The sequence below is a fragment of the Oncorhynchus gorbuscha genome, linkage group LG07 (genome assembly GCF_021184085.1).
Source record: "Oncorhynchus gorbuscha isolate QuinsamMale2020 ecotype Even-year linkage group LG07, OgorEven_v1.0, whole genome shotgun sequence".
In the NCBI taxonomy this organism is placed as follows: Eukaryota; Metazoa; Chordata; class Actinopteri; order Salmoniformes; family Salmonidae; genus Oncorhynchus; species Oncorhynchus gorbuscha.
The window spans coordinates 47,418,784-47,443,771 of NC_060179.1; the positions used below are offsets into that span (position 1 = coordinate 47,418,784).

At 41.4% G+C, this 24,988-nt stretch overlaps 1 protein-coding gene across 1 annotated transcript; it reads right to left on the minus strand.

Moving 5' to 3' along the window:
* Positions 1-24,757, minus strand: LOC124039935 (zinc finger protein 518A-like). The gene is made up of 2 exons (XM_046356506.1): positions 23,927-24,757; positions 1-5,170 (listed from the first exon to the last, which is right to left on the minus strand). Exon 2 carries the CDS (start codon positions 5,150-5,152, stop codon positions 764-766), a length of 4,389 nt encoding a protein of 1,462 aa, XP_046212462.1. The 5' UTR covers positions 5,153-5,170; positions 23,927-24,757; the 3' UTR covers positions 1-763.
* Between the last annotated feature and the right edge of the window lie 231 nt (positions 24,758-24,988).

Here is a 24,988-nt window from a genome sequence, read left to right on the forward strand (position 1 = left end):
AAATACATCCACAGGTACACCTCCAATTGACTCAAATGATGTCAATTAGCCTATTAGCAGCTCCTAAAGTCATGACATAATTGTATGACATTTTCCAAGCTGTTCAAAGGCACAGTCAGCTTAGTGTACATATACTTCTGACCTAATGGAATTTTAATACAGTGAATTATAAATGAAATAATCTGTCTGTAAACAATTGTTGGAAAAATTACTTGTGTCATGCACATAGTAGATGTCCTAACCAACTTGCCAAAACTATAGTTTGTTTACAAGAAATGTGTGGAGTGGTTGAAAACAAGTTAATGACAACAAGTTAATGACTCCAACCTAAGTATATTTAAACTTCCAACTTCAACTGTATGTTACAAAGCAGATGAGTTGAATCAGAGAATATGAAATCACCTGAGGAATTTGGTACATTTCTGAATACAAAAAAAATGTAGCAACATTGCTCCCTCAAATATACTCCATTACAGTGTGCCAAGTTTTCACAGTTCAATTCCATCTGTACAAACGAGTTTGTCATATTTACATAATCGTATTAGAATATCTATACATACCAAAAGGTTTCAGGTTGTACCACACATCAACAGCCTCAAAAACAGTGACTCAAACATAGCTATAAGGGCATTTATGGGAATAGAAACTGCTGTAAGAATAAAGTATACTAATGAGTCATTTGAAAAATATACAACTTTAACCTCTCCATTTGTGCCACTCTATAAGATGGTATTTTGGACCATCCAGGGGCTATGTGACAGTTTTAAAATGGCTTATTCCAGTCTCTGGTTGCCTCCATGAGATGCCGTTGGCCGTGGCCTATCCACTCCTCTTGGTTGTTGAAGAGTCGACCACAAAACCAACAGGCAAACATTGATGACCTCTCTGCACATCTAGATAAGGACTTCACCACCTCATACTTTTTCCTGCTAGTCTTTTTAAACTTCAGTTTTAACAGAAATCGCTCTCTGACTCTGCTTTCTGAAGGTCGAAGTCTCGACCCACAGCTTTGTGATGAGGGACATTTCACCTTGGAGCTTTTCCCCAGACGTCCAGTCGGGCAGAGTTCAGAGAGAGCTTGAACCGTTTTTTGGGACAGTGCCACCTTGGAAACAGCACCTTTGTACTTGTTAGCAGACCTCATAATACTGGCCACTTCAGGAATGTCGGCATCGGGATGGTTGAGAACCACTACCGGCTGATTTCGTCGAGGGCATTTTATCTCTTGTAGTGAACTGAATGGGTACAGTCTCAGAGTCCTCTCTGCATCTTTGGGTACAGGCACCCAGAGCGAGGGAGCCCTTTTCTCAGTTACTGCCTTGCTCGAGAGCCTCTTCACTTTAGGCAAGTGCTCTGGAAGTTCATCAAACAACGCTTTCCTGTGTCTCTTCCTTTGACTTAGCTGGCGACTTGGCCTTGGGGTAAGGGGCAATTTATTCAGACCATCTATGCCCACTTGCTGTCTGACCCTACCTTGCATGTTGGATTGGGGGGACAGAAGATTTGAGAGCTTGGAGGCTGTGACAGGTTTGTGGGAGGTATTTTGTATGGGTACCAGTTTTTGCCCTCCAGTAGAGACATTATTTGATGACATCAGAAAACAGGGCATCTGTGTGGAATTTGTGGCCAGATAAATGGGCTTGTTGGCAGAGGAGTGTGCAGCACCAGCAAGAAATGTGCTACCATTGGCAGTTCTGACGATCTTATAAACAACTTTATTTCCTCGGTTTTCATTAGGTTGACCTTTCTGGTTCACAGACTTCCCATCAAGACTATTCAGAAGCATCCCTGACTTAGCTGGAGAGATATATCTAACCAAGAAGGCTTGTCGCCCAGTGTGCAATGCAGTTAATTTGTTCACCGAGTTCGCAGACATTGCCAAAACTGGACGGGACAAGAGTGGAGATTGAGACATTGAGCTTGCTAATTTGCTACCTGCATTGTGGGGGGGCTGGGTTACAGGGACTGGTCTCTGTACTAAGTAACAAGTCTGCAGTGATTTTATGGTATTTTCTCCAGGAGAACCATGTGCTGCGTCTGACAACAGCATATTTCCCTTAAAAGCTGTGCTGTTGACTAGGTAGTTGCTTGTACTCGTACTGGCTCCAGGCTGAATAGCAGATAACGGCATTGCACCTTTTTCACTAGCACCTAAAGTATGTCCTAGAATGCTGAACCTTCCACCATTGAGGGTGAGTGCCAACCCTGTGGTGTGATTCTGCATTTCAATTCCTGGCTTAACATAGGACACATTGATCTGAGGAGCAGAGCATTTGGTTATCAGCTTGAACCCTGTGTTGCCTTGGAGCTGCACAGGTACAGCAAACTGGTTCTCTGCAGTCTGTAAGAACATCTGTTGCTTTCCCTCTGCAGTTTTAAGGATCCTTAGCATAGTCTTAGGTGGCTTAACAGAATCATGGCTAGCAGCTGAGCAGCCTATTCTATCTTTCTCAAGCTGGTGGTTAATGATAGCATCTGAATGCTCCTCCAGTATGCGACCCAAGACGGCCAAACTATTTATGCTCCCTGTTACCCTTTCTGACACAGGAACACTCTCCTCCTCCATTTTTACTGTAGTTTGGACTTGGTGTTTAGACCCAGAGTGTCCATGATTATCTATCTCAGCTGCCACTGGGGTGGCCAGATCTACAGTAGCTATGCACTCATCAACCTCAATGTCACCATCTGACACTGTCTCCATTGCAGTCTCAGTCTCTTCTGCAGACTCCACTTCCCCATTCCCCTCATCTGGAGGTTGTGGAGATGCAGCCAATGTCAAGCTCCATTCAGGTGACTCTTTCATCCAAACACTTTCATCCTCTGTCAAAAGCTCTGATGGATGTTCACAAGGTTGTGTTGAGTTGGAGGAAATGCTTGATGTTTCCTTTGAGTAATTATGAAAACTGAACACCTCTTGGTTGGGAGAATTAAGATTTTCAGCATTAGCATCAGTCTCTTTGGAGTTGTCGGATTCAGCTGGGTGTGACTCCAGTTGTAGCATCAGATCTGGAGATAAAGTTTCAGTTTTAGTCTTAGTCGCTACACAGGAATTACTCTTATTGGCAGTAAAATCAGTAGGAACCATCTCCTTGATAATTGAATGATTATTTTCAACAGTATTATCAGAAGGTAGGATGTCACCAGTCATGGGTCCTGGGGCAGTCTTCTTAGGTTTGTCATTGGATGGTAACGTCTCTCCATTGGGCACAGGGCAATTTTCAGTGATGGGGTCACTGATCTTATCAGCTGTAGCTGTATTCAGGTCACCAACTCTAAGCATGCTGATAGTTTCTTCAGAGACTGGTTTGGGAAGCATGGTCTCATTAGCGGATTCAGAGGGCATGGTCTTATCTGTGAGCATTTTGGCTGAAACGACCTCCACAGCAGTCACATTAGGGCTTGAATAAGCAGACATTTTGTCTCCCAACTCAGAATTATTCGACTGATTAGCAATTGATGATGTATTGTTATTCAGTTTACCGTTCTGAATCGTGGAGTGATCTGACTCTTTGGTCATTGGAGAAACTGCCAAGGAAGGAATCTGTTCATCCTTAAACTTATGTTTTTCACCATTCCTCTGCTGCTCTGTGTGTTTTGCTTTCTGTGCCATTTTCTGTGGTAGTTTCTCCAGTATGGGCAACATCTCCTCAATGCTAATGTCCTCTTCCTCTGGTTTCACTTGAACTGAAATTGCAGCATCTCGATCAGTCCCTGAAGGGCTTAGAACTGTCATGTAAGGGAAGCTAGTACTTGAATTTTCCCAATTTTCAGCCGAATCTGAGCATTGATTTCCATCGGAGGTAGCGTCTATAATTGGGCAGCCTCTCTCTTGCGCTCTACATAACATTCTATTTTCTGCAGAGGACTCAGGCTTTGCTGTTGGTATAACTTTGAGAACTAAATGCTTTTTGCCGTCAACCATTTTGAACCCCATTACTTTTGTAGTACAGTTAGGTGGAATAGAGATTTTATTTTTGACCATGAGAACAGTTAGTCCATTGGAGTTCGGGTTTAGGGTATCAGCCTCATAACTGTCATCACTTTCCGGGGACTTAGGTGGTGGTATCGATGATACAGCCTGGGAGTCAAATTGTTGCTCATTTTTAAGAGTCCCTTTGACCCGCTTCTTACAGTCCTGTTTCACACCCACAGCCCTTTCAAGGAACTGTTGGGTTTCCTCCAATGTTTTCTCTGGGTTCAACAACCTTCCATTTTGGTCAAGTAAACCTACTCCAGGAAGAGAATTCAGTTTGGACATCCACTGGGATTCCTTGGATTGACCACCTGCAGCTGGGCTTTTCTTCAGCAGGAGTTTTAATCCTGAAGAGGAGTTTACCAGGGTATTGTTGCGGTCCTCCGTTGCTCTCCATTTATTTTTCTTGCCTGCTTCCTCACCATGGACAGTTACCATGTGCTTTGTGAGGTATTCTCTCCGTGCTGCCCCATATCCACAGACCTGACACGTGAAGGGGAAGGTACCCGAGTGGAGTTTTAGGTGCCTCTGGTGCTCACCTCGGCTAGAGCTCACATGTTGACATTTCACACATTTGAGCCGGCTCTCATTGTGATGATGGATGTGCTGAACAAATGTCCCTGCATCAACTGTTGAAAACTCACATTTTTCACAGTGAAAGTGGCCATTTTGGCTGTGAGACATGATATAGTGTCTAGTGAGCAGGAGGAGAGAGTACTGTACATCATCATTACAGATCTCGCATGTGACTAAAGTGTTCCTGTGCCCGATCCGATGGCGCTGAAGTGCAGGGAACTCATTTGTAACAAAGCCACACAAGTCACACGGATACGTCGGCAGGGTCCCCTTGTGGGCCCCCTGAAAATGTTTGAGGAGATCATTGGGGCTGTAGGTAGAGTCACCCTTACACTCTGAACACCCAAAGCTAAGTATTTTTCCAGAGAAGACTGCACCTTGCTGTATTTTACATGGTGACTTAGATGCTTTTCTGGCTGTCTTGCGACTACCTGACTCTTCAACAGATGTTTCATCAGGGTCACATTGGTCACTATATGGCAACCCAGGAAATTGATCAAACTTCTGGCCGGTGTGGTCCTTTGCCAATTCCTTTTCTTCCTCAGCCTCCATGTCGTCATGGCTTTCAGCAGGATCATCCAGTGTTTTCAGGTCCTCTTCCATGCTTCAATATAGAGGCTCCTATGAACAAGAGAAGAGTGTCACAAATATGCTATCTAGCGGCACAAGACAATTTCTCACCACGGAATCCATTTTTGATTAAACAGTCAGTTAATCAGAACTTGGGAATTCTGACTAACCTTGCAAATCAGGCATTGGTGTCAAAGGAAAAATTATGTGATGAATCAAATCAGAACTTTAGACACCTGACACATTTTAACAAGAAATTGAATTCAGGTTTGTGGGTGAAATAAAGTGGTATTTATGCTTAAATCCCAAGACCCTCTATGTCAAGGATCATCAACCAGATTCAGCCGAGGGAGGGAACATAATCACAAATAATGTGTAGACTGAAAACATATTTAATATTTGACTAAAACAATTATTTCAATCCTTGCTTGCATTTGTATAGATCACATACACTAAATGGCCAAAAGTATGTGGACATGCCTTCAAATTTGTGGATTAGGATATTTCAGCCACACGCGTTACTGACAGGTGTATAAAATCAAGCACACAGCCATGCAATCTCCATACACAAACTTTGGCAGTAGAATGGCCTTAGTGAAGGGCTCAGTGACTATCAACATGACACAGTCACAGGATGCCACCTTTCCAACAAGTTAGTTTGTGAAATTTCTGCCCTGATAGAGCTGCCCCGATCAACTGTAAGTGCTGTTATTGTGAAGAGGTGCAACAACAGCTCAGCCGCGAAGTGGTAGGCCACACAAGCGCACAGAAAGGGACAGCGGAGTGCTGAAGCACATAGTGCGTAAAAATCATCTGTCCTCGGGTTGCATCACCTACTACCAAGCATCAAACTGCCCCTAGAAGAAACGTCAGCACAAGACCTGTTCGTCCGGAGCTTCATGAAATGGGTTTCTATGGCCGAGCAGTCACACATAAACCTAAAGACCACCATGCGCAATGCCAAGCGTCAGCTGGAGTGGTGTAAAGCTCGCCGCCATTGGACTCTGGAGCAGCGGAAACATGTTCACTGGAACGATGAATCACACTTCACCATCTGGCAGTCAGACAGAAGAATCTGGGTTTGGCAGATGCCAGGAGAACACTACTTGCACAAATCAAGGTCCATACATAAATCGTTTGTCGAGATTGGTGTGGAAGAACTTGACCGGCCTGCAACGAGACCTGACCTCCACCCCATCAAACACCTTTGGGATGAACTGGAACGCCGACTGCAAGCCAGGCCTATTCTCCTAACATCAGTGCCCGACCTCACTAATGCAGTTATAATAATAATAATAAAAATGTTGTTGCTGAATGGAAGCAAGACCCCGCAGCAATACTCCAACATCTAGTGGAAAGCCTTCCCAGAAGAGTAGAGGCTATGACAACAGCAGGGGGGGGGGTTTTGGAATGAGATGTTCAACGAGCAGGTGCCCACATATTTTTGGCCATGTCGTGTATTTCTCCATTATACATGGGGATAGTATTATGCATGCATAGTATGTATATCAGCCCTCTGATTGCAAATTGTGGCGATCTGTTCTGGCCCGGCTGCAGCTTAACTAAGTCTTTCCTTGCAGCACAGGACCACACGACTGGACAATAATCAAGATATGCAAAACTAGAGCCTGCAAAACCTGCTTTCTGGAGTGTGGTGTCTTTATTACAGCGAAACCTCTCCCCATCTTTACAACCACTGAATCTATACTTTTTGACCATGAAAGTTTACAATCTAAAGGTAATGCCAAGTAATTTAGTCTACTCAACTTGTTCAACAGCCACACCATTCATTACCATATTCAGCTGAGGTCTAGAACTTAAGGAATGATTTGTACCAAATACAAAGCTTATTTTTAGAGATGTTCAGGACCAGTTTATTACTGGCCACCCATTCCAAATCAGACAAACTCTTTAAGTCTTTATTTAAGACTAATTTCCTCAGTAGGTCCTATGATTGAGTGTAGTCTGGCCCAGGAGTGTGGAGGTGAACGAAAGGTTACTGGAGCCTCAAACCGCCCTTGCTGTCTCTACCTGGCCAGTTCCCCCCCCCCCCTCTCCACTGGAATGCTCAGCCTTAAACCCTATTACGGGGGCTGAGTGACTGGCTTACTTGTGCTCTTCCATGCCAACCCTAGGTACGTCGCTTGAATAGATTGAGTCACTGACGCGGTCTTCCTGTCTGGGTTGGCGCCGTGGGGGAGATCTTCATGGGCTATATTCGGCCTCGTCTCAGGTAAGTTGGTGGTTGAAGATATCCTTCTAGTGGTGTGGGGGCTGTGCTTTGGCAAAGTGTGTGGGGGTATATCCTGCCTGTTTGGCCCTGTCTGGGGGTATCCTCAGACGGGGCCACAGTGTCTCCGACCCCTTGTCTCAAACTATTGCAGAATAAATACTGGAGGCTGTGATGGGGGGCTAGGGTCAGTGTTATATCTGGAGTATTTATCCTGTCTTATACGGTGTCCTGTGTGAATTTAAGTATGTTCTCTAATTCGCCCTCTCTCTTGGAGGACCTAAGCCCTAGGACCATGCCTCCGGACTACCTGGCCTGATGACTCCTTGCTGTCCCCAGTCCACCTGGTCGTGCTGCTGCTCCAGTTTCAACTGTTCTGCCTGCAGCTATGGAACCCTGACCCGTTCACCCCTCATAGCCTGGTTCATCTCTACGTTTCTTCCTAGGTTTTGGCCCCTCTAGGGAGTTTGTCCTAGTCACTGTGTTTCTACACCTGCATTGCTTGCTGTTTAGGGGTTTAAACTGGGTTTCTGTACAGCACTTTGTGACATCAGCTGATGTCAGAAGGGCTTTAGAAATACATTTTATTGATTGATCGGTCGGCAGGATCACTGGAGAGACAAGCAGTTGGTCTGTGCGATATGGCCAAAATCTCATATCCCGATATAGGTCATTTCATATCCCGATAACTATACAATTTGCGTTTGGTACCTTGGGTTGAGTGTTAGCACCAACTCACAAAACCCCCGTTTCTCAACAGTGTGAATTGGGGCAATGTCTTTGCAGATATACGTTGTAACGGCAGCTGTCATCTCCTTCCATCTTCGTGATTCTTTGCCATATGGTTGCCGCGGGAAAAAGCCTCTTGCAACGTTCTGAGTCGGGGGTATGTTTTGAGCCCTGGGCTGTACTTTTTTGGGTCTCATCTGTAGACTCTCTCCGTGCTGTTCCACATGATTCTTGCGTAGGTGGTAAAAGAGGTTAGTGGTGTTTGAGTCTGTTGTGTGGACCGGCTTGTGGCACATTTTGCAGAGGACGGTTTTCTGGTTTGTGTCAGACTTCCATACCAGAACCACTTCCATGCGACCGAAGTAGCCCCTCTTTTAGGTACAATTGACTAAAAATATTGCCGTAAAGAGTGTGATATGCGGCAACAAAATAAATTATAGATATATTATGCTCCATCATCACACGATATGTATCGTCATATCGCCCAGCCCTAAAAAGCAGTCCCAGCAACTGATGCCAACTGCATCGCGGGATCGAAACTAAGAAGCTAGGTAGCTAGCAAGAACTTTACAAATCACTTTCAAACAAAGTTTCCAAACAAACAAAATTGAGCTGTTCCTCGTTCAACAGTTAGTGTTGCTTAGTACGGGAGGCTTACAGGGGTACCAACCTCTGAGGGCTCCCGAGTGGTGCAGCGGTCAAAGGCACTGTATCTCAGTGCTAGAGGTGTCACTACAGACCCTGGTTCAATTCCAGGCTGTATCAAAATTGGCTGTGATTGGGAGTCCAATAGGGCACAATTAGCCAGATTCGTCTGGGCTAGGGTTTGGCCGGGGTAGGACGTCATTGTAAATGAATTTGTTCTTAAATGTGACTTCAGTTTTCTAAATGACAAAATGTTTTTTTTACGTAAAGTTTATCCAGTAAACTTTGTGAGCACATCCATGATGTTTGGGTATAATGTAACAGAGTTAATAAAAAGGACTCGTGACAATTTTAATTAGTTAAGATAGCGCAGGGAGAGGATCCCACTGTTGAAATGGATAAGAAATCTACAAACTAAAGACCAATTATTCAGACTGCAGCCGTTTAAATGCTTTAGTCTGGTAAACGCAGCCGATCTAAGAACAATGGTACTCTGAAAGATCCATTGTCAAGAACAATTCCGAATGGTACCCTGACATATCCATTATAACAAGCTACTATGGAAGACTGATCTCTGGTGGACAAACCATAGACTTTCTGTTGACTGACTATCCAGCAGAAGGACCGGCGATAGCCGAGAGGGAAAACAATGGCATACACTCGTACACATGTAAATTGTGATTTATTTTAGAATGAGCGGTTGTTCATGTTCAAAGTATTAGCATTTCCATGACTGTAGGTATCAACTGTATTAAGTGTGTCCCCTCAGTTTGCTGCTCTTGAGCTGTCCCCACCCATTTCCTTTGTCTACCAAGCAGTCATATCGGTTTCGTCCACTAGGGATATTTTATTTGTCATGTTCGGAGCCAATGTATGATCTACTGTGTGTTTATGTAATTCTGTAATTGATTAGTTAGTAAATAAATAATTAAGCCAATTTGTATATCGCTGATTCATAATTTATGCTCGTGTTCGTCCAAGGGTTTGCGACGATCAGGAATGAGACTGATGCGGTAATAATACATTAATATAAATCTGTAATCGATAAGGTATGAAAATATCTGAAGAGTTAATTTGGGAAATAGACTCTTTAAAAACATTTTCCCGTGGTGCCCTGACTTCCCAGTTAATTATAATTTACATAAATAGTTTAATCACGTAAGGAATATTTACACAGAGAATTGATTTGATAATATAACATGCTTCACATTTAATGATTGTCACGCTAAGACAGTACTTAGCATGAGTTTGTAAGTAACAAAAAAAATCCCAGAACATAGACATATCTGATATGGGTAGAAAGCTTAAATTCTTGTTAATCTAACTACTGTCCAATTTACAGTAGCTATTACACTGAAATAATACCATGATATTGTTTGAGGAGAGTGCACAATTACAAATTTGAAAATGTATTAATAAACCAAATAGGCACATTTGGGCAGTCTTGATACAACATTTTTAACATATGCAATGGTTCATTGGATCAGTCTAAAACTGCATACACTGCCGCCATCTAGTGTCCAACATTTAAATTGCACCTGGGCCTCTCTCTTGCATTTCAAAGATGGTTAAACAAATTAATTTTAAAAGGATCTCTGTACTTTGCTCCGTTATGCTTTCCCTCAATCCTGACTAGTCCCCCAGTCCCTGATGCTGAAAAACATCCCCACAACATAATGCTACCAGCAGCATGCTTCACCGTAGGGGTGGTGCCAGGTTTCCTCCAGACGTGACGCTTGGCATTCAGGCCAAAGACTTCAATCTTGGATTCATCAGACCAGAGAAGATTGTTTCTCATGGTCACAGTCCTTTAGGTGCCTTTTGGCAAACTCCAATCAGGCTGACGTGCCTTTTACTGAGGAGTGGCTTCTGTCTGGCCTCTCTACTATAAATGCCTGATTGGTGGAGTGAGATGGTTGTCCTTCTGGAACGTTCTTCCATCTCCAAAGAGGAATTCTCTATCTCTGTCAGAATGACCATCGGGTTCTTGATCACCTCTTTGACAAAGGCCCTTCTCCCCAGATTGCTCAGTTTGGCCAGGCAGTGAGCTCTAAGAAGAGTCTTGGTGGTTCCAAACTTCGTCCATTTAAGAATTATGGAGGGCACTGAGTTATTGGGGACCTTCAATACTGCAGAAATGTTTTGGTACCCTTCCCCAGATCTATTCCTTCGACCCCATGGCTTGGGTTTTGCTAAGACATGCAGTTTCAACTGTGGGACCTTATATAGACAGGTGTGTGCCTTTCCAAATCATGTCAAATCAATGGAATTTACCACAGGTGGACTCCAATCAAGTTGCAGAAACATCAAGGATGAGCAATGGAAAAAATAATACACCTGAGCTCAATTTCGAGTCTCATAGCAAAGGGTCTGAATACTTATTTTCATAAGGTATTTAAGTTTATTATTTATACATTTGCAAACATTTCTAAAAAACTGTTTATGGGGTTTTAGAATAAGACTTTAATGTAACAAAATTTGGAAAAAGTCAAGGGGTCTGAATACTCTAAGGATTGAAAATGGCGGATTTGGGCAATAATAAGTGCCTATAATAAGTGCCTATACGTAGTGGCTGTACAGTAATATGCTATACATGACGTCAGAACTCTGGCTCTGCGCTTTACAACGCTGTATGGGTTTTGACTGATGGCCTTTCTGAACTTAAGAAGTTGCCCCCATCCTCCCCGGTAATTGGGGAACTTTAGCAAATGTTTTGCTGTTCGAGTGAGGGAAACAACATAATTTAAAATGACTATGTATTTTGAAAGATGAGATATTGCACTGCACATTTCCAAATCAAACTCATGTAATATACAGTGTCTACGTTTATGATCACTATGTTGATGTACAGTTACAAGATGACATGGCGTCATACCTTGGGTTGTTCTGAACAGAATGAGCCTGTTTGTTGATTGTGGAAGAAAATTCACCGAGACACACGCACCTGAATGCACTCGTTACTCCTTTCTAAATGCAACAAAATATGATCCGTTTTAGTGAATGTCTAACACTAAGATGATATTGTATGGCTTAGCTCATGTTGGCAATAAAGCCAGCTTTCAAATCATGCCCAGAAATACAGCCAGTATGATACATTTTTGGATCATATGATTCATCATACCTGGCTCCATTTCTCTATTTTGAGAGTAATACATCTTGAAAACTGGACTAATGAAATTAATGAATAAAATATATATTTTTGGGGTGGAAATTTGCCTTTAACTGTACCTCTTTGAATGTAAGTAAACTATAGACAGGGGCAACGCTGTGATGGAATGCATTCTACTGACTGTTGTGCTCACTTACTCGAATATCGTCATGTTCTTAACCTCTCCTGAGTAGGGGGCAGTATTTTGACGTCTGGATGAAAAGTATGCCCAAAGTAAACTGCCTGTTACTCAGGCCCAGAAGCTAGGATATGCATATAAAACACTAAAGTTTGTAAAACTGTTAAAATTGTCTGAGTATAACAGAACTGATATGGCAGGCGAAACCCTGAGGACAAGCCACCCACCCCCCAATTTTTTTTTGCCTACCACTAATTTTCAATGGCTCACTTTTATTATTAGGCCAAGTCCTCCCAGATTGCAGTTCCTAGGGTTGCTAGGCCAGTAGATGTCAAGTCTTTAGAAAGAGTTTCAGGCTGGTTTTTGAAAAAATGAGCCACAAATTGTAGTTTTTCAAAGTGGCTCCCATTTTGGCTGTAGTGTTTCCAAGGGCGTGGAAGAGAGCGCGTTCTTTGGTATTTTTCTCCGGTAAAGACAACGATTCTCCGTCTTAAATTTGATCGTTTATTTAAGTAATAGGGTACCTAAGGTTTGATTATAAACGTTGTTTGGGATTCATTTTGTATGCATTTTGATGGAGGGAAACTGGGTGGATTATTGACTGAAGTGCGCCATCTAAACTGAGTTTCTATGGATATAAAGAAGGACATTATCGACAAAAGGACCATTTGTGGTGTAACTGGGACCTTTTGGAGTGCCAACAGAAGACGATCAACAAAGGTAAAAGGCATTTTTTATATCGCCATTTCTGACTTTCTTGTCGCACCTCCCTGGTTGAAATATATTTTTCATGTGTTTGTATGCGGGGCGCTGTCCTCAGATAATTGCATGGCGTGCTTTTGCCGTAAAGTATTTTTGAAATCTGACACAGCGGCTGGATTAACAAGAAGTTAGCTTTATTTTGTTGTATTAACTTGTGATTTTATGAAAGTTAAATATTTATAATACTGTAGTTTGAATTCCGCGCTCTGCAATTTCACAGGATGTTGGCCAGGTGGGACACTACCGTCCCACCTGCCCATAAGAAATGTAGAGTCTACAAAGTGAATATTAATTAATCAAATGTTTAATTTCGTGGTGTAATCACAACATCATAAAGGAACTCAAGTCGTTTTGTTCACCTGACCTAGAATTCATTACTATCAAATACCACCTGAATTATCTTCCAAGAGAACTCTCTTCGATTAGACACAGCCGTGTTGGCAGCATTCGCGCAAAACTGAAAGTGCGAACCACCACTTTTAATCATGGCAAGGAGACTGGATACATGGCCGAATACAAACAGTGCAGCTATTCCCCCCACAAAGCAATCAAACAAGCAAAGCATCAGTATAGGGAAAGTAGTCACAATTCAACAGCTCAAACACGAGACGTATGTGGCAGGGTTTACAGACAATCCCGGATTATATAAAGAAAACCAGTCCCATCGCGGACATTGACGTCTTGCTCCCAGACAAATTAAACAACTTGCTCGCTTTGAGGACAATACAGTGCTACGGACACGGCCAGCTACCAAAGCCGGTGGGCTCTCCACCGCAGCCAACCTGAGGAAAACATTTAAATGTGCTATCACTCGCAAGGCTGCTGGCCCAGACGTCATCCCTAGCCGCGTCCTCAGAACATGTGCAGACCAGCTGCCTGGTGTGTTTACTGGCATAATCAATTCTTATCCAAGTCTGCTGTCCCCACATGTTTCAAGATGTCCCCCATTGTTCCTGTTCCCAAGAAAGCCAAGGTAACTGAACTAACTGACTACCGCTCCGTTGCACTCGCTTCGGTCATCATGAAGTGCTTTGAGAGACTAGTCAAGGATCATATCACCTCCACGCTACCCAGTCACCCAAGACCCACTCAAATTTGCTTACCTCCCCAGTATGTTCACAGATGATGCAATTGCCATCACACTGCCCTATCTCATCTGGACAAGAGGAATACCTAAGTCAGAATGGTGTTCATTGAATATAGCTCAGCATTCAACACCATAGTACCCTCCAAACTCATCAAGCTTGAGTCGCTTGGTGTTGAGCCCACCCTGTGCAACTGGGTGAAGGTAGAAAACAACATCTCCACCCCACTGATCCTCAACACTGGGGCCCCACAAGGGTGCATTCTCAGCCCTCTACTGTACTCCCTGTTCACCCATGACTGTGTGGCCATGCACACTTCCAATGCAATCATCAAATTGGCAGACGACACTACAGTGGTGGGCTTGATTACCAACAATGACGAGACAGACTACAGGGAGGTGGTGTGGGCCCTATCAGCAAAACAAAAAAGATGTTCACCCACAACTCTGTGGCCATGCACGCCTCCAACTAAATCGTCAAGTTTGCAGGCGACACTACAGTGGTAGGCTTAATTACCAACAATGGCGAGACGGCCTACAGTGAGGCTACACTGCTATTCTGTAGGCGAGACGGCCTACAGAATGCTGCCATCAATCCACGGTTTCTGGTTTGGGAATGTCTTAATAGTTGCTGTGGGTACGACGTCGCCGATGCACTTGCTAATAAACTCCCTCACCGAATCAGCGTATTCGTCAATGTTGTCGTTTATAGGCTGGGAGTAACAAAATGGAGTCGTGGTCAGCTTTTCCAAAAGGAGGGCGAGGGAGGGCCTTATGCATCTCGGAAGTTAGAATAACAATGGTCCAGGGTTTTACCAGCCCTGGTAGTACAATCGATATGCTGATAGAATTTAGGGAGTCTCTTTTTCAGATTAGCCTTGTTAAAATCCCCAGCTACAATGAATGCAGCCTCAGGATGTGGTTTCCAGTTTACATGGAGTCAAATGAAGTTCTTTCAGGGCCGTCGATGTATCTGCTTGGGCGGGGAATATATGCAGCTGTGATGATAATTGAAGATAATTCTCTTGGTAGATAATGAGGTCGACATTTGATTGTGAGGAATTCTAAATCAGGTGAACAAAAGGACTTGAGTTCCTGTATGTTGTTATGATCACACCACATCTCATTAATCATAAGGCATACCACCCCCCCCCCGCCCCTCTTCTTACCAGAAAGATGCTTGTTTCTGTTGGCGCAATGCATGAAGAAACCAGCTGGCTGTACCGACTCCGATAGCGTCTCGAGTGAGCCATGTTTCAGTGAAGCAAAGAACATTAGTCTCTTATGTCTCTCTGGAATGCTACCCTTGCTCGGATTTCATTAACCACTTGCTCCTACCCGACACGCAGGCGTCCCATCTTGACATCTGGAAATGCAAATGCGCTACGCTAAATGCTAATAGCACTCGTTAAAACTCAAAACGTTCATTAAAATACACATGCAGGGTACTGAATTAAAGCTACACTCGTGAATCCAGGCAACAAGTCAGATTTTTAAAATGCTTTTCGGCGAAAGCATGAGAAGCTATTATCTGATAGCATGTAACACCCCAAAAGACCCGCAGGGGACGTAAACAAAATAATTAGCATAGTCGGCGCTACACAAAACGCACAAATAAAATATAAAACATTCATTACCTTTGACCATCTTCTTTGTTGGCACTCCTAGATGTCCCATAAACATCACTATTGGGTCTTTTTATCGATTAAATCGGTCCATATATAGCCTAGATATCGATCTATGAAGACTGTGATCAAGGAAAAAAATAGCGTTTTATAACGTAACGTCATTTTTTTAAATTAAAAAAGTCGACGATAAACTTTCACAAAACACTTCGAAATACTTTTGTAATGAAACTTTAGGTATTAGTAAACGTTAATAAGCAATCAAATTGATCACGAGGCGATGTATATTCTATAGCTGTACGTCTGGAAATAATGTCCGGGTAAATCTCAACCAAAATATCCGGTCAGAGACTGGAAGAAAGGTGCTACCTTGTGCCCGTTTGACCAAGAAACAAATCGTAGGCAAATGACAAGACTGTTGACATCGTGTGGAAGCTGTAGGTATTGCAACCTCGGCCCCATTTAACGTGGTTCACATTCAACAATGGGTTCTCGTGGTGCATGGATATATTTTCGCATTTTCAGTGATCAGATTTTCCTGCGCTTTCGATGAAACACACGTTCTGTTATAGTCACAGCCGTGATTTAACCAGTTTTATAACCGTCTCAGTGTTTTCTATCCACACATACTAATCATATGCATATACTATATTCCTGGAATGAGTAGCAGGGCACTGAAATGTTGCGCGATTTTTAACAGAATGTTTGAAGAAAGTAGGGGGTAGAAGTAACAGGTTAACCTTGTTGTCAAGTGACTGGACATTGGCGAGTAGTATGCTAGGGAGCGGTGTGCGATGTGCCCGTCTCCGGAGACTGACCCGAAGACCGCTTTGTGCAATGCAACAGCAATATTTAGACTTATGGATGCCACCCATTAGATAAAATACAGAACGGTGCCGTATTTCACTGAAAGAATAAACTTTTTTTTTTTTTTATGATAGTTTCCGGATTTTACCATATGACCTAAGGCTCGTTTCTGTGTGTTATTATATTATAGTTAAGTCTATGTTTTGATAGAGCAGTCTGACTGAGGGGTGGTAGGCAGCAGCAGGCTCGCAAGCATTCATTCAAACACCACTTTATTGAGGGGAGAACCTACGTTTCCACGGAGTGAGTCTGCCCCAAGTCCCACCATCCACCCTTGTACCACACAGCCTGGGCCTAAAGTAACAGTGGTAGGGGGTTTGGAGTTGTTTTTTAAAAAAGTGGTAGGAGTCTGTTTTTTTTCTTCGGATAGGTTGGTCTTAAATACCAACCTGTCTGCCACCACATCCAATTCATTGAATTGTTGTCGAAGTAGGCTACTATTTCTACATTTTGTGTCAGGCCTAGTCTGTACTTGAGAGGTTATCTACATTTCATCAAAATCTAGAGTTTATTTTGATTTTTACATTGTTACAGAAGTAAGAATCATTATCAACAAAATAGCCTACTTTGCGTGGGAGCATTATGAGATTTTTCTCTGGATCTTTCTCGATCTAACAATTATTGCATTTCCTGAATGGATGTCAAATATGTATTTTTACAATTTGTGTCACTTTGTAGGATGGGGCAGCATTTTCACTTTTGGATGCGTGCCCAGAGTGAAATGCCTCCTACTCTGTCCCAGATGCTAATATATGCATATTATTATTACTATTGGATAGAAAACACTCTGAAGTTTCTAAAACTGTTTGAATGATGTCTGAGTGTAACAGAACTCATATGGCAGGCGAAAACCGGAGAAAAATCCAACCAGGAAGTGGGAAATCTGAAGTTTGTAGTTTTTCAAAGCTTGGCTTACCGAATAAACAGTGTCTATGGAGTAAAGTTGCACTTCCTACAGCTTCCACTAGATGTCAACCGTCTTTAGAAACTTGAATGAGGATTCTACTATAAAGGAGGGGCTCATGAGACCTGTTTGAATCAGTAGTCTGGCAGTGGCTCAGGCTCGTGACGCACGCTCCCGACAGAGTTAGCTCTCGTTCCAGTGCTTCTCTTCAGACATAGGAATTCTCCAGTTGGAACATTATTGATGTTTTATGTTAAAAACATCCTAAAGATTGATTCCATACATCTTTTGACTTGTTTCTACGACCTGTAACGGAACTTTCCGAGTTTTTGTCTGGACGAAGTGCTCACGCATCATGAAGATGGATTACTGGGCTGAACACGATAACAACATGTGGCTATTTGGACATAAATGATGGTATTTATGGAACAAATCAGTCATTTATTGTCAATCTGGGATTCCTGGGAGTGCCTTCTGATGAAGATCAAAGGTAAGTTAATATTTATAGTGTTATTTCTAACTTCTGTTGACTTCTGTTGGATATTTCTCATGCTGGATTGGGCTCCGAGCGCCGTTCTCAGATTATGCTTTATCCGTAAAGTATTTTTGAAATCTGACACAGCGGTTGCATTAAGGAGAAGTCTCTCTTTAATCTGTGAATAACACTTGTATCTTTTATCAATGTTTATTATGAGTATTTCTGCAGAATCACTGGATGTTTTGAATTAAAACATTACTGCACGTAATGCGCCAATGTAAACAGATTTTTTTATATAAATATGCATATTATCGAACAAAACATACATGTATTGTGTAAGATGATGTCCTATTAGTGTCATCTAATGAAGATCAAAGGTTAGTGATTAATTTAATCTATTTCTGCTTTTTGTGACTCCTATCTTTGGCTGGAAAAATGGCTGTGTTTTTTTTTACTTGGCGGTGATCTAACATAATCATATGTTGTGCTTTCGCTGTAAAGCATTTTTTAAATCGGACATGATAGGTAGATTAACAAGAAGTTTTTCATTTGCTCTATTGGACTTGTTAAATGTGTTTAAGTTTCATATTTCAAAAAAATATTTTTGAATTTCCCACTGCCTTTTCAGCAGAACGCCTGCGCTAAAAGTATAACATTCAACTCTTTAGCAATAACTCTTGTGCACTTTCCTACAATCAGCACTCCAATTGCATGCTCCCTCAACTTGAGACATCTGTGGCATTGTTGTGTGACAAAACTGCACATTTTAAAGTGGCCAATTATTGTCCCTAGTACAAGGTACACCTGTGTAACGATCGTGCTGTTTTATTCAACTTCTTGATATGCTACACCTGTCAGGTGGATGGATTATCTTGGCAAAGGAGAAATGCTTACTAACAGAGACAAACAAATATGTGCACAACTTGAGAAATAAGCTTGTTGTGCCTTTTGGAACATTTCTGGGATCTTTTATTTCAGCTCATGAAACATGGGACCAACACTTCATATGTTGCGTTTATATTTTGTTCAGTACAAAATAAAGCGAGCCTTGAATAATTCTTAAACCATTCAATTTCTGCAATTGCACAATATTGTTTTTAAAGCGTTACAAGAAACAAAACACTACAACAGACTCTCTGGTACCTTTATAATTTATTTTGTGTTGACAATGCTCCAAACGGTCAGAAAAAAATTGTGTAGTCTAACAGCGCCTGTTTGGCACACACACACGCAATCTTGATCTCCAGTATTTTCCACAAGTCGTCAAATTTATTCCACACATCTGACTTCCCCTTTACTTCCTGAGCAACCAATAAATAAACATTCCCCCGTGTCGAGCTTCTCATGTTCCCTCCATCCATTTCACTATCACATGTGTTACGGTGTTGAGTTTGTTTTAACCATTTTGATGCGATTATGATATGCTATAGGTCCGACTCTATTGGTCACATGCTTGCGACGCATACATGTGTCACATAAAGAGAGCAATGCTTAAGGGAAGAGAGAATGTTTTTCCTAAACAAATTCAGGATTTCGGTATCAGATATTTTCAGTCAGAAATGGCTGTAATTACGTTGCAGTTTCAGCAACAAGGACCGTGAAACACTTGATGTTCTGTGACTTATTCGAAGAAGAAAACAATTATATACAAGTCCGAACAAAACAAAGAAATCAATTGCAGTCGGACTACCTCTAGTAATGCGTCTTAATTTTTTAATCAAACAGTGCGCTTAAACCATCAGACAAGCTCAGTGAAAACACTTTATCTGATTAAAACACAGACACATCCTATATGGAAAAATAAGTTTAAAAATGTCAACCAAACGATTGGTCGAAGAACGGAGGACTTTTGGTCAACCAAGATTTTAATTTAAATTTTATTTATTTTTACTCTGGGACAGTCCTGAGTCTTAGTATCAAGTTGCCATGCCTCCCTTGGAGGTCTGGAGAATTGTATATTGCATAAACAGTTTGAATGGTGTGCTGGCTCCCAGCAGCAAGATTTTGATTCGATGTTACATGTAAAAAATAATCTCCCCACACACACGTAGAAGGGGTGCTGTATATGTTATGTACTTCACTGTTTTCTGTCTGGGTAGTTGTTGCCCAGTGTTAAGTGTTAGTTTTCAAGATATCAAGTGTGGCTGACAGTCTACAATATATATTTATTGAAACTTAAAAAGTTGACTACGCTGGTAAACAGAACTTTGTAGCAGAAAAATGCTGAAGTAGCTGTTTTCAAAGTATTTCTGCTGTTTTGTTTCATAGCTGCTCATGGCACAAAGAAATACAAATTGTACAACCACCTTGCGCATCAACAGCTTTCCGCACTGAGTGAAGCACTGATAGATACATTTTTGGAGGCACAGGCATAAAAGTTGGTCTAATTTACTAAAGTCAGCAAAGTGAGACTTTGTCAATGTTTCTTGGCTATTTATAAGGTTTTGTTCACAAGCTAGGTTGTTTTTCAATGTTATTTTGAATATGTTGCTTCAACTGATAGCAAAGAGACATGTCTCTCACACGTACACTGAACCTTTTTGTCTCGTGATACTTTGGTAAAAACAAAAAAATGAAATTGAGCAATATACCACATTACTTCTTACTAATACATTTAATGTTTTGGAAACATTACAAAGCATGGTCAGTATTTTTAATGCATTTTTGGTGAAAAAATATTTTGGCTGGTAGATTTTTCTCATCTACCTGCCACTGTGGCTGGTGAAACAAAAAGTGAATTTTAGGCCCTGCTGATAAAGTCAAACGTCACAACACATTCTAAACCGCTCTGGTGACAAACCAACTTTTTTCGTTGTCTGCATTCGTCCAGATGGCTGAGCTTTGCAACCACCAAAAACAGTGAAGAATGTCCACTATTTTGCAAAAAGCTAACTGTACACTGTTTAGCTAAGTGAATTAAATGTCATCAGGTAGCAAACGTCCTATAAGCTAGCTATCATTGTAAATCAAAAAGTCTCCAAATTCATTTGTAGATAACAGCCATGGAAGCAGCCTAGTTAAAAAAGGTTTTTAAAAAAAATGAAACAAATAAAAATAAAGTAAGACTGTGTATTTGCAGCTCCAACTTTCAGTAAAGGGAGAGTGTAGGCTACCGTACTGGATAGGGCAGGTCATTTTCTGGGAGGACATCATGAAAAGATTCTCCAGTGCCAGTCCCTGGAAGGGAAAACTGAGGACCGAGCGATAACCGCAACATAATATTTAGTGCAGTCTAATTTGAGTGTAATGAAGCCCGTTTCTTTGTGATGTTTTCTGTCCCCAGATATGGAAAGCTGTGAAAGCCTGTTTTCAGATGAGAGATGTCCCAAGAGACAGGTGTATCCTATATTTACTATAATTTGTATTTATTTTACTAGTCAAGTCAGTAAAGAACAAATTCTTATTTACAATGAAGGCCTACCACAGCTAAACCCTAACGACGCTGGGCCAATTATGCGCCGCCCTATAGGACTCCCAGGATCGAACCAGGGTCTGTAGTGACGCCTCGAGCACTAAGAGGCAGTGTCTTAAACTGCTGCGCCACTCGGGAGCTATATGCCATGGGTTATACATGTAAGCCCATCTTTCAGCAATTGTTGTATACAAAAATACAGTTACAAATCACAATGTATAAACCCATTACAATTGGAGGCCCAACCCTGCTGGAGGTTTGCATGGTTCTGTCTCAGCCCAGCAAATAACACACCTGATTTAATTTATCAAATCTAATGAGATGACAATCAATATTACTATTGCTTGGCTGGAATAGAAGTCTGCTCACCCAGTAGATTGTGGCGCTTGTTTGGTCACCGCTGGTATGTAGTTTTTTTAAACCTGAAATGACGCTTTAGTCATAATAGCCTACTTGTTACTAAGCAATTATCTATTGTTGTTTAGACGAAGATGTCTAATCTGACATACAAGTTATTTGCGCATTTTGAAGTGAAGTGTTGATTATTTTAAGTGCTTAAACTTATTTTAAAGCTGCAATTTGTAACTTGCATTATTTCTATGCTTCCCGTGATTAAGTTTAGTTTTAGTGTCTTTTACTGTCGGTTTGGTACACCAGCTTCACAATAGCTGAAACAACTTTTTGGTTATGGAAAATACATTTCACAGCCGTTTAGATGGTACAATGATTCTCTAATAAAGTACACTATACTTGCTTGTTTTGTCATAAACTGAAATTAGACAAACCATTAACTTTTGCAACCAGGGAATGGCAGAGCGATTTCTGCATAGTGCACCTTTTAAGAGTTAAACTATTATTCCAAATGAACTAGTATCAATGTTGATTAATCACATATCACAATATACCATTATTTACACATGCCTTTTTAGTGCTGACAAAAAAAATAGCTTAGTGCATATCCAACCATTGTAATTTACAGTATGAAAATAACGAGATGACAACTAGGCTACAGGAGATGAGCATGCTTCTACACGTGCATTGCTTGCTGTTTGGGGTTTTAGGCTGGGTTTCTGTACAACACTTTGAGATATCAGCTGATGTACGAAGGGCTATATAAATAAATTTGATTTGATCATTACAAGTGTCACTTTATGAGGTTCATTTTATTTCATTCAGCAATGTTACTTGCTAAATTACTGCAGTTGTTCCCATAGACAGTAAATGGTTGCGTTACACATCACTGACCCTGGATAAGACAGTGACTGGGCTAACACAGCTAACCTTTTATGTTAATAATATGCTGTTTTTATTAACATTTTGTTGGCTTTATAATCATGACAGAAATGTAACTTTAGCTAGTTATACATAGGTAGCTAACAAGGTTAGCTGACTTTCTTCAAAACGAACCTCATTGTGGCTAGCTACTTCTTGTCCCTGATGCTAGCCTTTAGAGCCAAATATCACTTCAGAAACTGCTAAATTAAAAAATATTGATTTGGCCAGCATTGTCGACCATTTCTCCCCTCTTGCTGCAGCTTTAACGCATCTCAAAATAACAGAGAAAGGTTGTGAAATCCAGCGTGCTGCAAACGAACTGAAATGTTTTGTTACCAGTGTTTTGTAGACCTTTTAGTCCTCAAGCACTGTTTCTCCTATGGCACTAATCTGGTGAGCACCTTCAGAGCTCTGCCAAGCAAGGAATTTGATTGGTTTGACGTATTAGGAGGAGACTGATTTACACTACCTTGCGGAAAGGTTTGTTGTGAGCAACACGTTTTTACAAACTAACGTTTTGCTCCCATTTGTGTGTGGCTTGAGGCAATGAGTGAGGTATTTTATAGGGCAGTTGGAGCTTTCAAGAGACCTGGGAAATTGGGATTAAAAAAAACTTGGTCAAATCATAAATTGTCTTGAACCCACTGAAGTCAGAGAGTTCCAGATTCCTAGTTGTTTTGAACTGGACAAGTGACCATGCTGATATCTTCCCCATGGTTACATCTTCCCCAACCCCTACCCATTTTTCAACTGGTCGGTCATTCAGTATAGCACCGTTTTCATTCAATTGAACGTCCCAGAAGGTAAAACCATACTGAACGCAGCCCTGGTTCACGAGGAGGCTAAGCTATCCTACAGATGGGTTGGCTGACAATGTCACAAACAACGATGTGCGCGCTTCCATGTTGTGATTCTGGATGGCTCGATTACTAGCAAAATGTCAAGAACCTGCCATGTGGTATATCGTAATTGGCTCGTTTCAAATAGCTATTGATACCATGTCTTGTTTTGACTGATGTCATGTAAATGCTAATAAGGCTAAAATTCTAGTTCAATAGCTAGCTAATCAACAACTGTGACGATGTATTTGAGAAACAACAAGTGGTCATTGTGCAAATATGTTTTCAATACACCGTGGAGACAAAATATAGTTTACACGTTGTCAACAATTAAGCCAATTTTTGTTGCTAAACAACCAACCCATCTATAGAGCCTCTACAAGATCTAACTTTGAGAAACGTGGACGTATACAAAACCAGTGTAAGGAAGCATTAAACAATGTTTGTCTTGCGAATTCCCACGGTTCCAGCTAACGTTACTTTACTAATCAACTTCATCCTTGATACTGACATTACTTTACGTTGCGACTTGTGTAAACGGTTATTGGAATACAAAAGAGCATGCCCACACCCACTCGAGAAATAACACCTCAATGGAAATATGGCTAGAAATTAGACATTATTGACTGCTAAAATTACAGTTAAAGGGGTTTACTGTTGATTAATTTACCTTCCTTTTCTCTTTAGCCTTGCAGTTCAGCGATGGCGGCCATGACAGTTCCATCCGGGTACTCCGTTGCTGATTGACTGAGGTTGGTGAGGCATCTAAAGCGGATGAATATGGATTACCTGCTAGACTCGATTCAAGAGCTGTTCGAGCATTTAGAAAATCATTTTTCTATGCGACCGACTGATTCAGAATAGGCAAATTCATATGAAGACAATGTTCAAAGGCCCGTGTTCCATCTGTTTCGCTAAATTATCATGGTCGTGCTTCCCATCCGAAACAGTTCCTGCATATATTATCGTGACGTTTTGGTCTTCTGCAATGTTTTTTTTCCCGGCTGTTCCTGCCATAGCACTAGAATGAATAGAACGGTATCCCCATTCAATTGAATTATGCATAATGGGTGGACTGGCGGCCATTGCAAGCGTACCCATAGTAGCAAAGCAGGAAGTGTACCCATCAATTTGGGCTGTGATTTGTTTTAACAGCTCAACGGACATAAAATAAAATTACTCCCCATTGCTGGAGCCACAACAGTTAGCATAAGTTAAATTAACATTCTCCAGTACAATATAAAGTATTGCGTCACAATACCAGGCAGCCATTGCAAGAGTACCCATGATGTTCCATGTCATTTCTATTCATTAAATTTCTATGGTTCGTGCCACCATTTTTCTTTCCAAGCAAGCGGAAGTTTGAGGGCTCCTTCAACCAAACGTTTGTCGTATTTGAAGGAGAGACTCGTTTTCATGAACATGTTTTCACTTGAGAAATACTGCACCAAATATCTTGGTTAGTTGTAAAATTGCGCGACTAAAACCTCCTAGACAAAAACAATGAATTCAGACTATTTTGAGGAAGTGTAAATAGGCTACGGCGCATCAAGAGGGACAAACAGTACTATTGCCGACGTGCGCCTATTTGTCGATTGCATGAACTTCACAAAAATGTGATCAGTTGATTTTTTTATTGCATTACGCGAACACTGTACAAAACAATATACAGATATCACAAATAACAAAAAATACATAAAATAAAGCATTAATAAATCCAGAGACACAAAAA